Raw genomic sequence first — 15713 nt, 5'->3', positions numbered from 1 at the left:
ATTACTGCTCGCAACTCCAAACGATACCAGCTTTCTAAATGTCTTACCATTTCACTCCTGACACGTCTACGAACGCACAATACCTACTCGCACATCAGCTGACAGACAACTAGCGACATCTGTCTTCACTCGGGAAACAGATTCCTTCCACAATTTTTGCTTTTACAATGTTGGCGTTTGAAACCTTTTTTCTTTCTTTTTTTTTCGTGATCCATCTTCGTGGAACCAGAATAACGTGTTACATAACGATGGTAAATTAAACTGTTAATTGGAAAGATGCAGTGCTACATAATAGATCGTGTTATTCTGTGAAATCAAGTTAATAAAACTATACACTTTTGGTGTTTTGTGTTTGGTCTTGACTATACGTTTTACGTAATATTTATTGGAAAGTTTCTATCAACGACTTTGGAAGAGAAGGTAGTGTAATAAGCAAGAAAATAGTCTAAAATCTGAGCAGTACAGAAATAAAACGATTGTTCGAACCTGCACGAGTTAAGTGATGAGTGTGTGTTTGCTTTCATATTTGGTAGATATTTTTATTTATTTTTTGGTGCTGTCGGCTAATACATGCTACCATGCATAAAATATTAATCACACTGGAATTTGTGTTTTCAGAATCGTGATGACAGGCGAAGTGATTATAGTCGAATGGATTCCTCCCCTGGCCAAGTAGGAACTCCAGGTTCTCGTACCAGCTCTGTCTTACCTGATTTGCTTACTCAGGTGAGTGAATAAAACCGTATCACTAGGTGTTTGTAATGTTTAAAAAAGTGTGTAAAAAGATTTTATTTTTTGGTGGGATACAAAGAAGTGGGATTAAGACTAAAAGCATTGGGCGCTAAAAATCAATCTAATTAATCGCGCCCAAGGCCCAGACCTAGTCCCATTTTTACTTTTAAGCAATGAAAAGAAATAAGTAAATATGGTGATCGTCCAAAAAAAAATCAATTCGAGGGTTCAACGGATTTACACGTTTCGTGGCCAAATTTGAAGTTCTTATGTAATTCTCCAGGGGGAAGGTTCGAATTTTCTTCCTATTGCTGATAATTAGGGTAGTTTTACTGGAAAATGAAAAGAAACTCGATTTTCTTAAAAACTTCTCTAACGATTTTGTTATATTTCATTAAGGATCCCATATTGTGGTATGTCATTTTTCTTGGAAAAGTCGAGGTTTTTTCCTCTTTGATTTTCTCACTAGGGATGAATTTAAAATTGAACCTTGAATCTGGAGGCAACCTATATATTTTCTGAAAGGGTTTGTGGAGCAAATTCCAAAACATGTATCAATTCCTTGCTCGGAAATGGCCCCATCTGTGCAGTGTTGGAGATGTATAGAACAACTTAACCTATATGTCCTATATATACTATGTGATCAAAAGTATCCGGACACCCCCAAAAACATACGTTTTTCATATTAGGTCCATTGTGCTGCCACATACTGCCAGGCACTCATCAGCGACCTCAGTAGTTATTAGACATCGTGAGAGAGCAGAATGGAGCACTCCGCGGAACTCACGGACTTCGAACGTGTTCAGTTGATTGGGTTTTACTTGTGTCAGAAGTCTGTACGTGAGATTTCCATACCTAGGTCCACTGTGTCTGATGTTATAGTGAAATGGAAACGTGAAGGGACACGTACAGCACAAAAGCGTACAGGCCGACCTCGTCTGTTAACTGACAGAGACCGCCGACAGTTGAAGAGGGTCGTAAAGTGTAACAGGCAGACATCTATGCAGACCATCACACAGGAATTCCAAACTGCATCAGGATCCACTCCAAGTACGGTACTATGCCAGTTAGGCGTGAGGTAAGGAAACTTGGATTTCATGGTCGAGCGGCTGCTCATAAGCCATACATCACGCAGGTAAATCCCAAACGACGCCTCGTTTGGTGTAAGGAGCGTAAACATTTGACGATTGAACAGTGGAAAAACGTTGTGTGTAGTGACGAATCACGGTACACAATGTGGCGATCCGATGGCAGGGTGTGGGTATGGCGAATGCCCGGTGAACGTCATCTTTGAGCGTGTGTAGTACCAATAGTAAAATTCAGAGGTGGTGGTGTTATGGTGTGGTCGTGTTTTTCATGGAGGAGGCTTGCATCCCTTGTTGTTTTGCGTGGCATTCTCACAGCGCAGGCCTACATTGGTGTTTTAAGCACCTTCTTGCTTCTCACTGTTGAAGAGCAATTCGGGGATGGCGATTGCATCTTTCAACACAGTCGAGCACCTGTTCATACTGCACGGCCGGTGGCGGAGTGGTTACACCCTGCCTGACTTGAATCCTATAAAACACCTTTGGGATGTTTTGGAACGCCGACTTTGTACCAGGCCTCACCGACCTAAATTGATACCTCTCCTCAGTTCAGCACTCCGTGAAGAATGGGCTGTCATTCCCCAAGAAAAATTCCAGCACCTGATTGAAAGTATTCCTGCGAGAGTGGAAACTGTCATCAAAGCTAAGGGTGGGCCAACACCATATTGAATTACAGCAGTACCGATGGAGGGTGCCACGAACTTGTAAGTCATTTTCTGCCAGGTGTCCGGATACTTTTGATCACATAGTGTATATATCAAAGTTCCTTTTTATTATTATTACCTTAGGACATATAGGTTAAGTTGTTCTATATATTTCTAACCCTGAAAGGGTGGGGTCAACTCAGGGTAAAGAATTAAAACCTGTTTCGGAATTTGCTCGACAAACCCTTTCAGGAAATATATAGGTTGTCCCTCGAGATTCAAGGTTCAACTTTGGAATTATTCCTAGTCAGACGACTCAATTTTTCTTATTACATAAATAAACGTTTCATTAATAACCTGATAGTATGGCATAACTCATTTGTCCTTTTAAAAATCTACGAGAAATAGTTTTTTACAATTGTCTGAAAAAATGACTGAGACGATTTTGTTCATATTTTATAAATAAAATATTTCTTTAATATTGTTTTAATGTTGGCGTAAATCAAGTCTATGAAAATATCCACAAAGGGTAGTTTACGTTTGGGGGTAAAGTTATTCGAAAACACACTATATATTCTTCACAAGAAAATGTTTTATAAATAACTGTAATAGAGCATGGTTTAATTTAAGGAATTTTAAAGTTTAGTGCGGGGGACCTGTACCTTTAAATTCATTTTACCCGACCAACAGAATTGTTTTCTCCTTTTTTGAACTTTTTTTTTTTTTTTTTTTTTTTTGTGTGTGTTTCCGGTGAAAAGCTCTTGTTATTTCTTCGAGTGCTACTGTTATTTCTGTATCTTTTGCTTCTCACTATCTTTTACCGCTTGTGCTTTTATACGTGTCAACAGACGGTTGCTCATAGCTGTCCTTATAAGACTTCTCATACTTGTGCATAGCATTAATCGGAAGTCTTAAAAGTTCAAGCACTCTAAATTGAATTTGAGCGCTTCGACAAGAACTATTTCGTCTTTATAGACTGGTGTGTTCGAATTCGACATCTTGAAATACGAAGGCGAAATTTTTTAGTTGTTAGGTTTTTGGACACACTTTTCAACGGTCTTTTGTTTTCATTTTGACTTAGAGGCTCAACCTTCGCACTACCTAGTTATTTTTTTGTAACCTGTTAAGATTAATGTATCTCGCAAAAGAAGCAAATTAGAACCTTAATAATAATAATAATAATAATAAAAAACTTCAGTGACTGAAGTGAACAGTACACAGGATAAGAGTAACATCTATTTATTATGCTGCCATCTAGGAGTGACAATACTAAATGTCAGTCACATGTCCTACCAACGGGTGGAGGGACTTTATACCCACCAACTTAAAATAGCAAATTTATGAGACACACTAACGTTCGATTTGAATCACCGTAAGCTATTCGCTTTAGCTAAACATGTTGATCAATAACATATTTTCTTACAATTTTGAAGAAACTGTTAGAAGAGCAATTTCAAAAACTATACTGTGGTGGGCACAAAGTACCCTCCCATTGGTAGTTCGAGGGTTAATATAAGTTGCACTCTTTCATTTCATACACAAATTCTTGTCATTTTTATAAGAAATATTATCCCTTTTCATTTTTCTGGTTTATTCCCTTTTTTTTTCCTAGTTTTACATTTCCTTTATTGGCTACATGGCTGAAATCATCGATATGAATCGAAAATTCATTTAAAAAAAAAAGTACCTCAATGGAATTTCTGAAAGTACAACAGTAGCTTACTGCATCATCCAAATGTACTTTTAATTGTACTAAACTGGTTCAGCAATCACTGTCTGCTTCGTCAATAGCTTTGCGAAACTCACATCAAAATATTTTCATTTCTCTGAATGTCATTTTGCACTTTTGTTGTGTGCTCAGTTAAAAAGTGACGAGGTTTTTTTCAACTCTTGTTAATGTAAATCCCTTGCACTCGAACAACCCTTCTTTCGTATGATTTACTTCTGCAGGTACTTAGCACTACAACTTCTTTCTATTTGTACAATTGTGTTAATTATTGAAAACACTTGTAAAGTTATTGTTATGGTTATACACTTACAAGGTTACATACTTTTTAACTTCAGTTAAGCAACAACTAGGGGGGAACAAGATGGCGACGGACATCTTTACATCTGGAGTATCATGCTCCTTCAATTGTGCAATTGTGAATTCGTACATAATTTAAAATTTTGACAAAATTTAGTTTCTTTACAATTTTTATATAATTACATCTTTTTTATATATCCTGAGCCTCTAACCCCCAAGTAATTTTACAAATTGTGTGAAAACAAATTTACTTAGAACAGGCGAATTCGTCCATCTTGGAACGCGCCATTTTATTCAAAACTACGTTTCCAAAAACAATTAAAACAAATTTAGTGAAGCAGTCCACTGGGCTGTAAGGCCGGGATTTTCTTTATAAATCTCCCAAAAGGGAGATAAATAGAACTAGAACAACTACATACCGTGAGGGTTTTTAAAATGGAGTCTTATTTTTTTATTTAATTTATTTGTTTGTAATAAAGTTATTGTTTGTAATAAAGTTATTATCCTTTAATACACCAGAAACCTTTCGACAAGTTACTGAATCATCTGTGTTCGTTGAAAAAAAAAAGTTTTAGTGCTGTAATGATTTTTGTATGTATGTATCTCAGGGAAATTCTCCCCACGTGAAGAAACAGTTTTATGAAATGACCTTTAGAGTATCTGGAAAGTATGTTAGCAATAACATACTATATGCGAGAAGTATAAACGAAATGGATTTTCACCATTATACCCAACTCCATCTACCAAATACAACGTGAGTACAACGTTAATCAGTCCGAGACTATACAGGCAGGTACAAAAGTGATGTGTTTTTTTCTAAAACTTTTCGAGTTAACTTGGGGGGAATAATATTGTGAATGTTCTTAAAATCCGAGTTTACTTGGGATAATAAGGTTAATGTGTTTTGTATTTCTACCAAGTAGATGTAAATGTTGAATTTTGTTTCTATATTAAAGAAGTTGTTTTATTGTTGTTATTATTATTATCTTTTAGGCTTCTTCAAGTCCAGGAACCCCTAATCAAAGGCAGGATAAGTCAACAAGTGAGGAGGTGCGTGAATATGTTTTAAATCTATATATTTTCATTACATTTTCTGAAAATGAAATTAGTCTTTTAGTCTGTCATATGCAATTCTCTATTTGATATATTTTTTTAAAAAAAATCAGCTTTAATCTAAACGTACTAATGCGTAACAGTTAAATATTTCTTACATCAGCTGTTTTACATATTTGCATCTACTATAGAATTTGTAGTGTTATCGTGAATGATTATCTTTCAAGTGCATGAACATTATAAATACTAACTTTTTAACATTACTTTATACGTTTAGACTGTTAAAATGTTAAATATTTATTATGAACGTCATTATTTCATGTTTATCTTTTGTGACTGCTAGCAAAATATTTTTGCTTGTGGTTCATTCAGTGTTAATTCAAACTTTTGACGTGTGGGAAATTACAAAAGACACAGCACAACACACAGAACATATTAAATTGACTCTGCATTGTTTCAGTCATCACTAGAACACAGATTTTGGAATGAGCACCAAGTTAATCGTTTCAACCCTTATTGTGCAGAGGCTTCAATATAACAAGCTTTCTTTATTTTTTTGTGTTTTGAATTGCCAAATGAAGTTGTGTGTGCAAAATTTCTGAACTAAAAATGACTTAAACATTTCTCAAGTACTGCTGCAAAATTCTGAGTGCGAGGGGTATTCGTAAAAAGAAATTCCTACCCGCAACCAATAAAATCCATACATTAACTGTATACTGTTAGTCTGTTTTTAGAGAAGCTGAAAAAACAAAGTAAGCTGATAATAGATTTTTACGTAAATACATAGTATTGAAATCCCTTTCCCGGTAGAGCTCATGCGTGGCTAAGCGGTTAGCGTACGCGCCTTTGGCGCGGGAGACCCGGGTTCGATTCCCGACGGGAGCTCATATGGTTTGGATTCCACGTTAATCAGTAGATCCACGTCTCATATAGCCTCGCTGCTGAACGAGACGTAAAACTCAAAATCAATCAATCAATCCCTTTCCCGGTAAGTGGAAACCAATCTCTAATTAATATTTCCATGCACACCTCACATTGTCTTTGAGACTATCTCGTGTATGCTTCAGAAACTCGTATAGATTTTGTGGCCTCATCACAACAAAATCTGAGATGGATCACCATCACTATGTAAGCACTGATTCGTAAAATTCAGTTGTCAACAGTTTTCTTCTATCAGATCGTGTAGAGATTGCAAATTATAGAATTAGATCTTTAGTTTCTCGCGTACGGTCTTGTGTAATATTGACCTCATCATTCGCAGTTCCGATGATCCTCGTTTAAGCTACTTTATTTTACTCCGTTTCACGTTCTCCTGCACAGTCTGAGTCACATTTCACGTGTTCCTCTCTTACTCTTAACACACGTCCCGTAGCCTTGAATTTTTCATACCGTCTCTTGATGTGTAGTTAGCGTACGTGCCTTTGCGTTAGGAAATTCTGTTCGATTCCCGGCGGGAACTCATGTGCTTTGCACCCTACGTGATGCTATGTATATCCACGTCGCATAAAGCCTTGATAGGAAAAAGGAGATTTTAAACTCCAGATCGGCCAATCAAATCAAAGAATTAAGAGGTTCTGGGTATGATAATAAATAAATAAATAAATAAGGGATCTTATCATCCTTTTTGTGTTAGTAACTAAACCAGTACAGAGTTCATATTTCTGGATATATTTATAGTGTTTGCGAATACCCCTCGTGCGACTGTTGCTGTTCAAATAAGCCTTATAGTTTAGGGAACGAATTAAAAAATAGAGTAATTATTCTTATTTTAAGCAATTTTGTTACTTAGTCCAGTTCTCTCCAATGAAAAGTGTAAGCTGTAGAAATGTGCCTCTATCTACACTAGTTTTCGGTTTAGTGTGAGATGATGGAAGTAAATCAATACATCTCGGAGTTCTGAAAACAACTTGCAAATAATCTCATGTAGATAGGTTTATTCCCTTAAACTATAATTGTTTTTATAAATGTCCCTGTGTTTCTTATCAGTTGTTGTTTTTTTTTTTTAAGTAATTCTACTAAAGCCTTTGAGGAACTGTATTCTAGAAAAAAAGTGAGGTATTTTAGATAATGTAAATATTCGGAAACTCGTACGTTTAATACAGTAAATGTTTAACTTTAAGATTGATCAAACACTGGATCTTATGAGGTTGAGAGTCTTCATCCCGGCTAATTCAAATACCGCTAATTTTACAGTAATTATGTGATATCTTCAAATACATAAAAGATAATCGAAATGTGGAACAAGAGCGCCCTAGACAATATTATTTTACATGAGAAAACGTTATCACGACTCACTTATCTGCTTTCGATTTTGAGCCATTTTGATAATCGGCATTTATTTTCGCGTTTCTAAACGGCTGAAAACGGAAAGCCACTAGGTGACTTGTGGTAACGGTACCTCACGCAAAATAATATTGTCTAGGGCGCTCTTGTTCTATATTTCAATTATCTTTTGTTTATTTGAAGATATCACATGATTACTGTAAAATTAGCGGTATTTTAATTTCGCCGGGATGAAGACTCTTAAAAGCTTTTATGCTTTCCTGATCGATCTCACATCCAACGAATATTCTTCCCATTATATAGGACGTATTAAAAGTTCGGGCCATAGGCAAACTTCATGTAATTTTTATCCATCGTTACTCTGGAACTATTACTTAAAATAATGAACACTTTTCTGACCAGAGTATGTATGTACTTATTAAAATTAAAATAAATCGTAACAGTTTCAATAACTTAATGTTATCTTCTTCAGACGTTAACTACCAGGAATATTTTCATAACATTAAATTAATATTGTTGTACAATTTTAATTGTTTCATTTTATAATTTTAAATTTTTAATATGTAATAATGAGGTATTGTTATAATTTACCGTTTCGTTTTAAGATTTCTTAGTGTAACTGTTCTTTATAATATGATATACACCGGAGAAACAGGGAAAAAATCTTAGAGTGAAACAACATAGGGACGATGTGAGTCTTAGAGAGATAATAACGTTATATAGAAACATGTAAAAGAAACAGGACATGATATAGATTAAGAAGGAGTCTAAAGTCTAGACAATAGAATAGAACAATAATAAAAGAATGGAAAGAAACACGAAGGATTAAGAGAGAAAGAAGTGAAAGATTAATGAACTGGACAAATGGACTTTAAATACATGAATTATGAGATAGATTGTTGGAACGAATGAAAAGATAAAAGCCACGGGTATGAAGGGAGGAAACTTCAAAATTAAGTGATACTTAGAGTATTTTTTAAATGATAATGATAATAATAATAATAATAAAAAGGAATGTGAAAATAATAATGTTATAAAGAACAGTTATACTAAAAAATTAAAATGAAACGGTAAATTGCAACAATACGTCATTGTTTCGTATTAAAAATTTAAAATTACAAAATGAAACAATTAAAATTTACTTATTTATTAAAATTAAAACAAGTCGTAATAGTTTCAATAACGTAACGTTATCTTCATCAGACGTTAATTGGTTTATATGTTCATAATATTAAATTATTATTGATATAAAATTGTAATCATTGTTTAGTTAAGTACAGTAACTATCTATAAATTCGAACATTGAAATTGTATAACAATATTAATTTAATGTAATGAAGATATTTTTGCCAATTAACGTCTGATGAAGATAACGTTACGTTATTGAAACTGTTACGACTTGTTTTAATTTTAATAAATAAGTATATACTCTGGTCAGAAAACTATTAATTATTTAGGCAAAATTCGTTTCAGTAACGTTACGAAAAATGGAAATATAGGAAAGTTGTTGGAAATAGGCGATTTTTAAATCGAAAATGGTGAATTGGTTTGAGCTTTACACTGGTAAGACGCCCTCTGTTAAATGAAAAAGCAATATTGTCAGTTCAGCAGACTGTTCCCGCGAGCTTTCTCCATATCTACAATACAGCATTGTTGGGAAGCGGATTTTTGTTGGTCTAGATATCCTCACACAACAATATGCACCTTATCAGTATGTAACCCAAACGGCTAGTGCTATTGAAAAAAAAAAAATCCGTCATTTTAAATTAAAAACCACCCACATACATCAACTTGCGACTTTTTCCATTTTTTTCTATCTTGACTGACATTGGAGTTCTCCTATGGCCTTAGACTTTGGATACTCCCGCTGCAAATTTCTTTAAATTTTAAGCAACCTATCTTCTTCTTTCGTACTATAAAACTTGCTAGGGACAATAACTTAGAACTGCTGGTACCAAAGCATGAGAGCAGGTAACTATACAGGGTGTCTGTCGGTCACGAAAGTCATGAAAAAGTCACGAAATCAGAAAACGGTCATGAGAGTCACGAAATTTAGCTTTTGGGTCACGAATTTTTTGTTATCTGTATTAATATAACTAAAGACTGGAAAATTTTGCTCTATAAAACGTCAAAATTCACTGCCAAAAATGTTTATGATCGGCTTTAGACGCTGCCAAATCGCAAGCAAAGCACGGTTCTATCGCATGCATGAGAATTCGGCCTAATTCGCACCCAAATTCACTCGTAAAATTTTCCTTCTGCTGTCATCATTGAGCAATAGCGATGCAAATCGCATCGCATCCGGAACCACCTACGCATCCAACCAGTTCATTCAACTGTGAGAAGACACCAAGTTTTTATCGCTACAGGGAACAGCCTTTGAAAGTAGAGATAACATAGATAACTGCTAAAGAATATAGGTACTGTTATTAGTGTTTGAATGTTTCGAAATTTTATGGTTTGGTAAAGAAAAGGTCACGAAAAAGTCAAGAAATTTCATTTTGGAATTTTAGTAAACACCCTGCTATAGTACGTAAGTCCATTGTTGCGGGAAGCTGCTTGTAAAGCAGTCTTATAAATAAACTCAAAAACGTATGTTGCTCTTCTGTATCAGATTACGGATTTGTTCAAGAAATCATACTAAACCGTACCGACAGTAGTCAGCAGAAATTCAATGTAGAATATGATTTTTTGTACAGACTCGCGATAGAATACAGAAGAGCAAGGTAAGTGTAGTCCATACATTTTTCTCGTATAGTTGCTGTCCAGAGTCTCTGCACCGTAGATGACTTAGAATGCGAGCAAACTCAGATGGATTTAATGATCATCATCATAGGGCGTTCCATCAAGCTGATAGTTTTCTGTGTAGCCATGTTTTGCGGGCGTTTTGTCATTTGTATGTGTTTGAAGTTCGTACTTGGACTTCCATTCAGGCCTTTTTTCGAAAAGGAAGCAATATATTCTTCGACACTAAGGAAAAGAATGTTGTTAACTTCACGAACTTGAAAATGTAACAAGATAAAATGCGACCCACTTCCCATCCGTCTCAAATGGCAAAATGCGCTTTGAAAAATGTGTGACCTATTTTGTAAGGGAGTTTCAGTTGCTTCGGGAAGTTTTCGTACATAATGCGAGGTCGAAGGACAGGTTATGCCAGTGGGAGGGTTGATTGTTTGAATCATTTGGGTGTTGATGGTTAGGTTGTGCCGGTGAAAGATTAGTGGTTGTTATAATTTGGATGCTGTTTTGTGGTTATGAGTGAAAGAGACGGAACCTTTGAGCTTCTGAAACTGTGGATGACAATAACATATCTACTATACCTTTTGAGTTTATTTATAGCACCCATATATTAAAATAGTCTCTTTTTGCACCCTAATAAATTGTTCCCTATATATATTTCCGAAAAAAAAGTAACGGTATTTGAGGCAAGCATACCAGTTACTCGTTTATTCAACAGTCTTGTATGTTGATCAAAGTTTGCTTCTAAATTATGTAGTAAAGATACTGCAAATTGAATCAAATTCGAAAAATACGGAAGCTTATTTTAGTTTTTCACAGTTCATTGGCTTATTTGAACGCGATAGTTGCATTCAAGCTTTATTGCCTCTATTTTAAACTTGAATGAAGTCAATCATACGCAGCGCTTATTTAATATGTGAGGTGCATTTCTGTCTTCTTTTTAAGTGTACTTGGACTGAACAAAGAATATGTGTAACCTAAATGTGGAAACGTAAGCAGAATGCCTAATTTTGTAATGAAATGAATGTATTGAAATGTATAATGCCTTGTGCTGTAAGAAATCTATTGGGATGAATTTCCAACTATTCTGTTATCTTATAAATCTTATTTTATACATATACAAAGGCTGTCCCAAATCAACTGTGAGTGGCGCTTGTATTTTTTAACATTGCCACAGGGTGACCCAGCGATGGGATAGGCATGTAGTCCAACTCGTTGTTACCATAACAATCCATCAGATGTGGGTTAAATATATTAGTCTACGCTCAGAAGCGTGCAAAGGTGTGTTGATGTGAGTATGGATGTAGAAACGACGCTGCATTGTGAGATTTTTGATATACTGTGTTCAGCGAGATTTGTCGGCCTTGGCTGCTTTGGAGGTGAAGAACAAGAACACGTATAAAGAAGAATGCTTAAGTGTGAAAATAATATTTCATTAGCATGAAGAGTTTGTCGTAGATTTCGAGTCAGTCGCGGTAATGTCTCACGTTGACCGGCTGCCAATGACGATTACTGAGGGAAACATGAACATTCGGGACAGTTGATATTTGTTACATCAAGAAGGAACAGAAACGCGTTCATACTGGCAACGATAGCGATATTAAGGAATTCAGTTTGCTAAGAATCCTTTATATATTTACTCTGCCTGTCCTTGCGTCCGGGGTGCAAAAAACACTCAGAGTTACTTGATAGATCAGAATCAATTTTGGCCAGGATGTAGAGGATCTAATATTGGGAATCAAGGGAGATACTATTGAAACCGAAAATGGGAGAAATCAACCACTCTCGGTTTGAATGTTGATCACTGTAGAATAAAAACTGCAGTAAATACCGAGTAGTAGCTTCCTGCAGTCCATTAAGCGTGTCAAGAATACATTCCATTTCCATCCTCAACTCTCTACAAGGGGTCCCGGGTTCAAACCCTGCTCCCGCCAAGTGAACTTTGTGGTGGACAAACACCGTGTGCGTGGGTTTCCTCGGGGTTCTCCCGTTTCCTCCCACTTTCTTCATTCCACCATTTCATATATTACTCATCATCACCGTCTCCTTTAGCCTCACCATGGGACGTAAAACTCAAAGATTTCATTTTTTTAACTCTCTACAAAGACCGGAAATGGTAGAAATCTATAACTTCCGGTTTCAGTATTATCTACATAGAGCAAAAACGATAACAGATAACGAGTAGCGTTTTTTGGAATCGATTTAGCGTTCTGAAAACAGGTACCATATACTCGTTCAACCCTCTAATCAAACCGGAAGTGGCAGAAATCAACCATAGAGTAAAAACGGTAATGGATAGCTAGAAGCAATTTTCTGGAATCAATTAAGCATCTCAAAAATACATTGTAATCTCTCTGTTCAAAGCGGAAGTAGTAGAAATTACTACTACTGCCATATAAACCAAACTTCTTCACGTATGTACACGCGGCGCTGTTGCTTGTTTTAAATTTACTCGTAAACACGTATGGTGAAATTTTTGTAGCACCTCCTTGAATTCTGTAACTAACATAACGTAAAGTACCTCGCAGCCCCCCTCTATCCTTAGCTGATGCATTGAACTATATGCCTAAATCGTCGGGTCACCTTATTAACGTTATTCGGAAATATGAGCGCCGGTGATTGTTGCTTTCCGAAGCTTTTGTATGTCTTACCTAAATTCTTCAAAAGTTACTTGTTTGAATGGGATACGTTTTCTGCAGGTACTCTCTCTTCTTTCAGAATGAGATGTGATTGTAAAAGTAAGAATTTGCAAGAGTAGTTGTAGAAAGCTTTGAGCCCTCGTGTTATGTGTTAGCTCAATCTCTGGCACAATAAGGGTATTTGTTTGTTAATAATCTGAAAGGAAAAAATTTGGCGTTTGATAATTAGGTACAAATATTTAATGCATTCTATGTTTCAACTAGTAAGTTTCTTTTAAAAAGAGCATGAATATGCTTCTTGTGCACTTGGCATGAATACAATGATTCGTTTAGACAGAAAGAAATAATATCTGTAGCTGTGATTAAGTACAGTATTTGAAACAGTCGCATAGATTGTGAATAGCTCTAACATTTGTTGAAAAGTAAAAGAAAAGCAGAACTACTAATACTTTATCTTTCTTGGTGCAACTTCCTCTCAAAAACCATTAATGGGGGAAGGAACAAGAACATACTAATACTATGTAAGTATCATTCATTTATATCTTCTATCTTTAGATGTTAGAGGTTAGATAATTACCGTGTTTACTCGCGTAATAGTCGCACTTTTAATAACATTTTTAATGTGAAAATGCAACTGCGACTATTACGCGAGGAAAGCTACCATTCAATTATCGCTACGATCCAAATAATTTCGAATTTTGATACATACAGCATTGTGTCAACATAAAAAATAAGAAATAGCCTACATACGGTAAAATATTAAAACTTGTAAAAATTAAACTCGTAACTTACCGATTCGTGGGAGACAAAAAATTCTTCTTGGCATCGGCACAATAGAGCGATATATTTAACTTAATTAATTGGGTTACTGCGACTTTTATGCGGAGAAATTTTTGCGGCGAATATTTTTGCTTCAAACTTAACATGCCACTATTACGCAAGTAAACACGGTACTATAAGGTCAGGGAGAATTGTGTTCTAGTCAGAAGGAAATCTAGTGTTGTACCGGTATTTTCCAGGAAGCTTGTAACTTAAATGATAATATAATTTCTATATGAGATTTAAGAATACTCTGTATCTAAGGATAAGACATCTTATTAATACAAATTCTCTATAGCTTACTACAAACGGATATCATAACTGATAAAAATATTCTGTATTCTCTACAAATTTTAGAGGAAAAGATACTTTGCATTACATAACTACAGCAAGGAACTGAGCCACCTTAAGATAAGCTTAATACAGGATGTTTCAAAATGAATATCGAGGTTTTAAAGCTTTGTAGTGTTTATTACAATTAACTTACAATTGTAAATAATATCCCAAATGAAACAGCAAGTCAAACAGTTTTGTACACACGCATGCGCATGCACTGTTTCCTCTGTCTGTCGTTAGAAAGCGCTAATAGCAAAGATGGCTAACAGTGAGCAGAAAACTTTTCTGAATTTTACATTTTGCATAGACTAAATCTGTAGTTACAGTGCAACGTGTTTTCCGTATTAAGTTCAATTGCAATCCATCAAATGATAATAACACCCGTAGATGGTATCATCAGTTTGAAAACACCGGCTGTCTGTGCAAAGGGAATAGTACGGGATGACCAAGAGCAGCGCCGTGCCGTGGAAAATCAGCGCCCGGGGCGAGACTACACGACGGGGCCCCCATACGTATATTCCAAGTAATTTTTCATATCTTTTTTCTTTTCTATCCCGATTTTTTCGCCCCCCTTACTTCGGCTCCCGGGGCTGTCACCCTGCTCGCCCCCTTCCCCCCACGGCACGGCCCTGACCAAGAGTAACTGAAGAACATGTTGAACGAGTAAAGAGAGTCTTTCCCGCGTAGCCCCAAGAAATCCATCCGGAAGGTTAGTCGTGAATTAGCAATTCCAGTAACGTCTGTGTGGAGAAATTTTATTTAGGTTGAGGAATTTAAGAAAGAAGATTGTAGTAGTTGTTGCAACAATTACTCCAAACACACTGATCAAGGTTTGGGAAGAACTCGCCTATCGACTGAATGTGTGCCGTGTGACGAACGGTGTTCACATTGAACATTTGGTGGTGAGCTCTTTCATTTGGTGTATTATTTGTAATTGTATGTGAAATGTAATAAATACTACAAAACCTTAAAACCCCAATATTCATTTTGAAACATCCTGTAGTTTTAGTTACCTTGTGGTAATAATCAGTGTGCTTTTACAAAGTACAAATTAAAAGCCTTTATTTATATTTTCATTTTATTCAAAGAAAGTGGAGTTTTAACCTTAAGCATGACGTTTTGTCGTTTTATGAAGACAAATTTTTTGGGGTTTGTTGAATTTTAGTTCTGAATGTTGTAGTGTTTGATTTCATACGAATTTCGACTTCAGTAAATTGAGCAGTGCCATTTTATTTTTCGAGAAGAAAAAGTAAAATCGGTTGCTAAGATGTTTCTAGTTAAGAGTCTTCATCCCGGCGAAATTAAAATACCGCTAATTTTACAGTAATTATGTGATATCTTCAAATAGATAAAAGAT

At 35.6% G+C, this 15713-nt stretch overlaps 1 protein-coding gene across 7 annotated transcripts in view; it reads left to right on the top strand.

Annotated features, from left to right (window-relative positions):
- msn (serine/threonine-protein kinase msn) overlaps positions 1-15713 on the top strand; it is a 129668-nt gene that overhangs the window by 73678 nt on the left and 40277 nt on the right. For all 7 annotated transcript variants that reach the window (XM_081770012.1, XM_081770013.1, XM_081770010.1 and 4 more), the window contains 2 exons: positions 619-726; positions 5481-5537. In XM_081770012.1, the coding sequence (XP_081626138.1) occupies positions 619-726; positions 5481-5537 (165 nt within the window). The remainder of the gene's footprint in view (positions 1-618; positions 727-5480; positions 5538-15713) is intronic.

Source organism: Thermobia domestica, chromosome 8 (genome assembly GCF_964235325.1).
Source record: "Thermobia domestica chromosome 8, izTheDome1.hap1.1, whole genome shotgun sequence".
Classification (NCBI taxonomy): Eukaryota; Metazoa; Arthropoda; class Insecta; order Zygentoma; family Lepismatidae; genus Thermobia; species Thermobia domestica.
The sequence above is the reverse complement of the archived record's forward strand: the minus strand, read 5'-3'. Positions and strand labels throughout refer to the sequence as shown.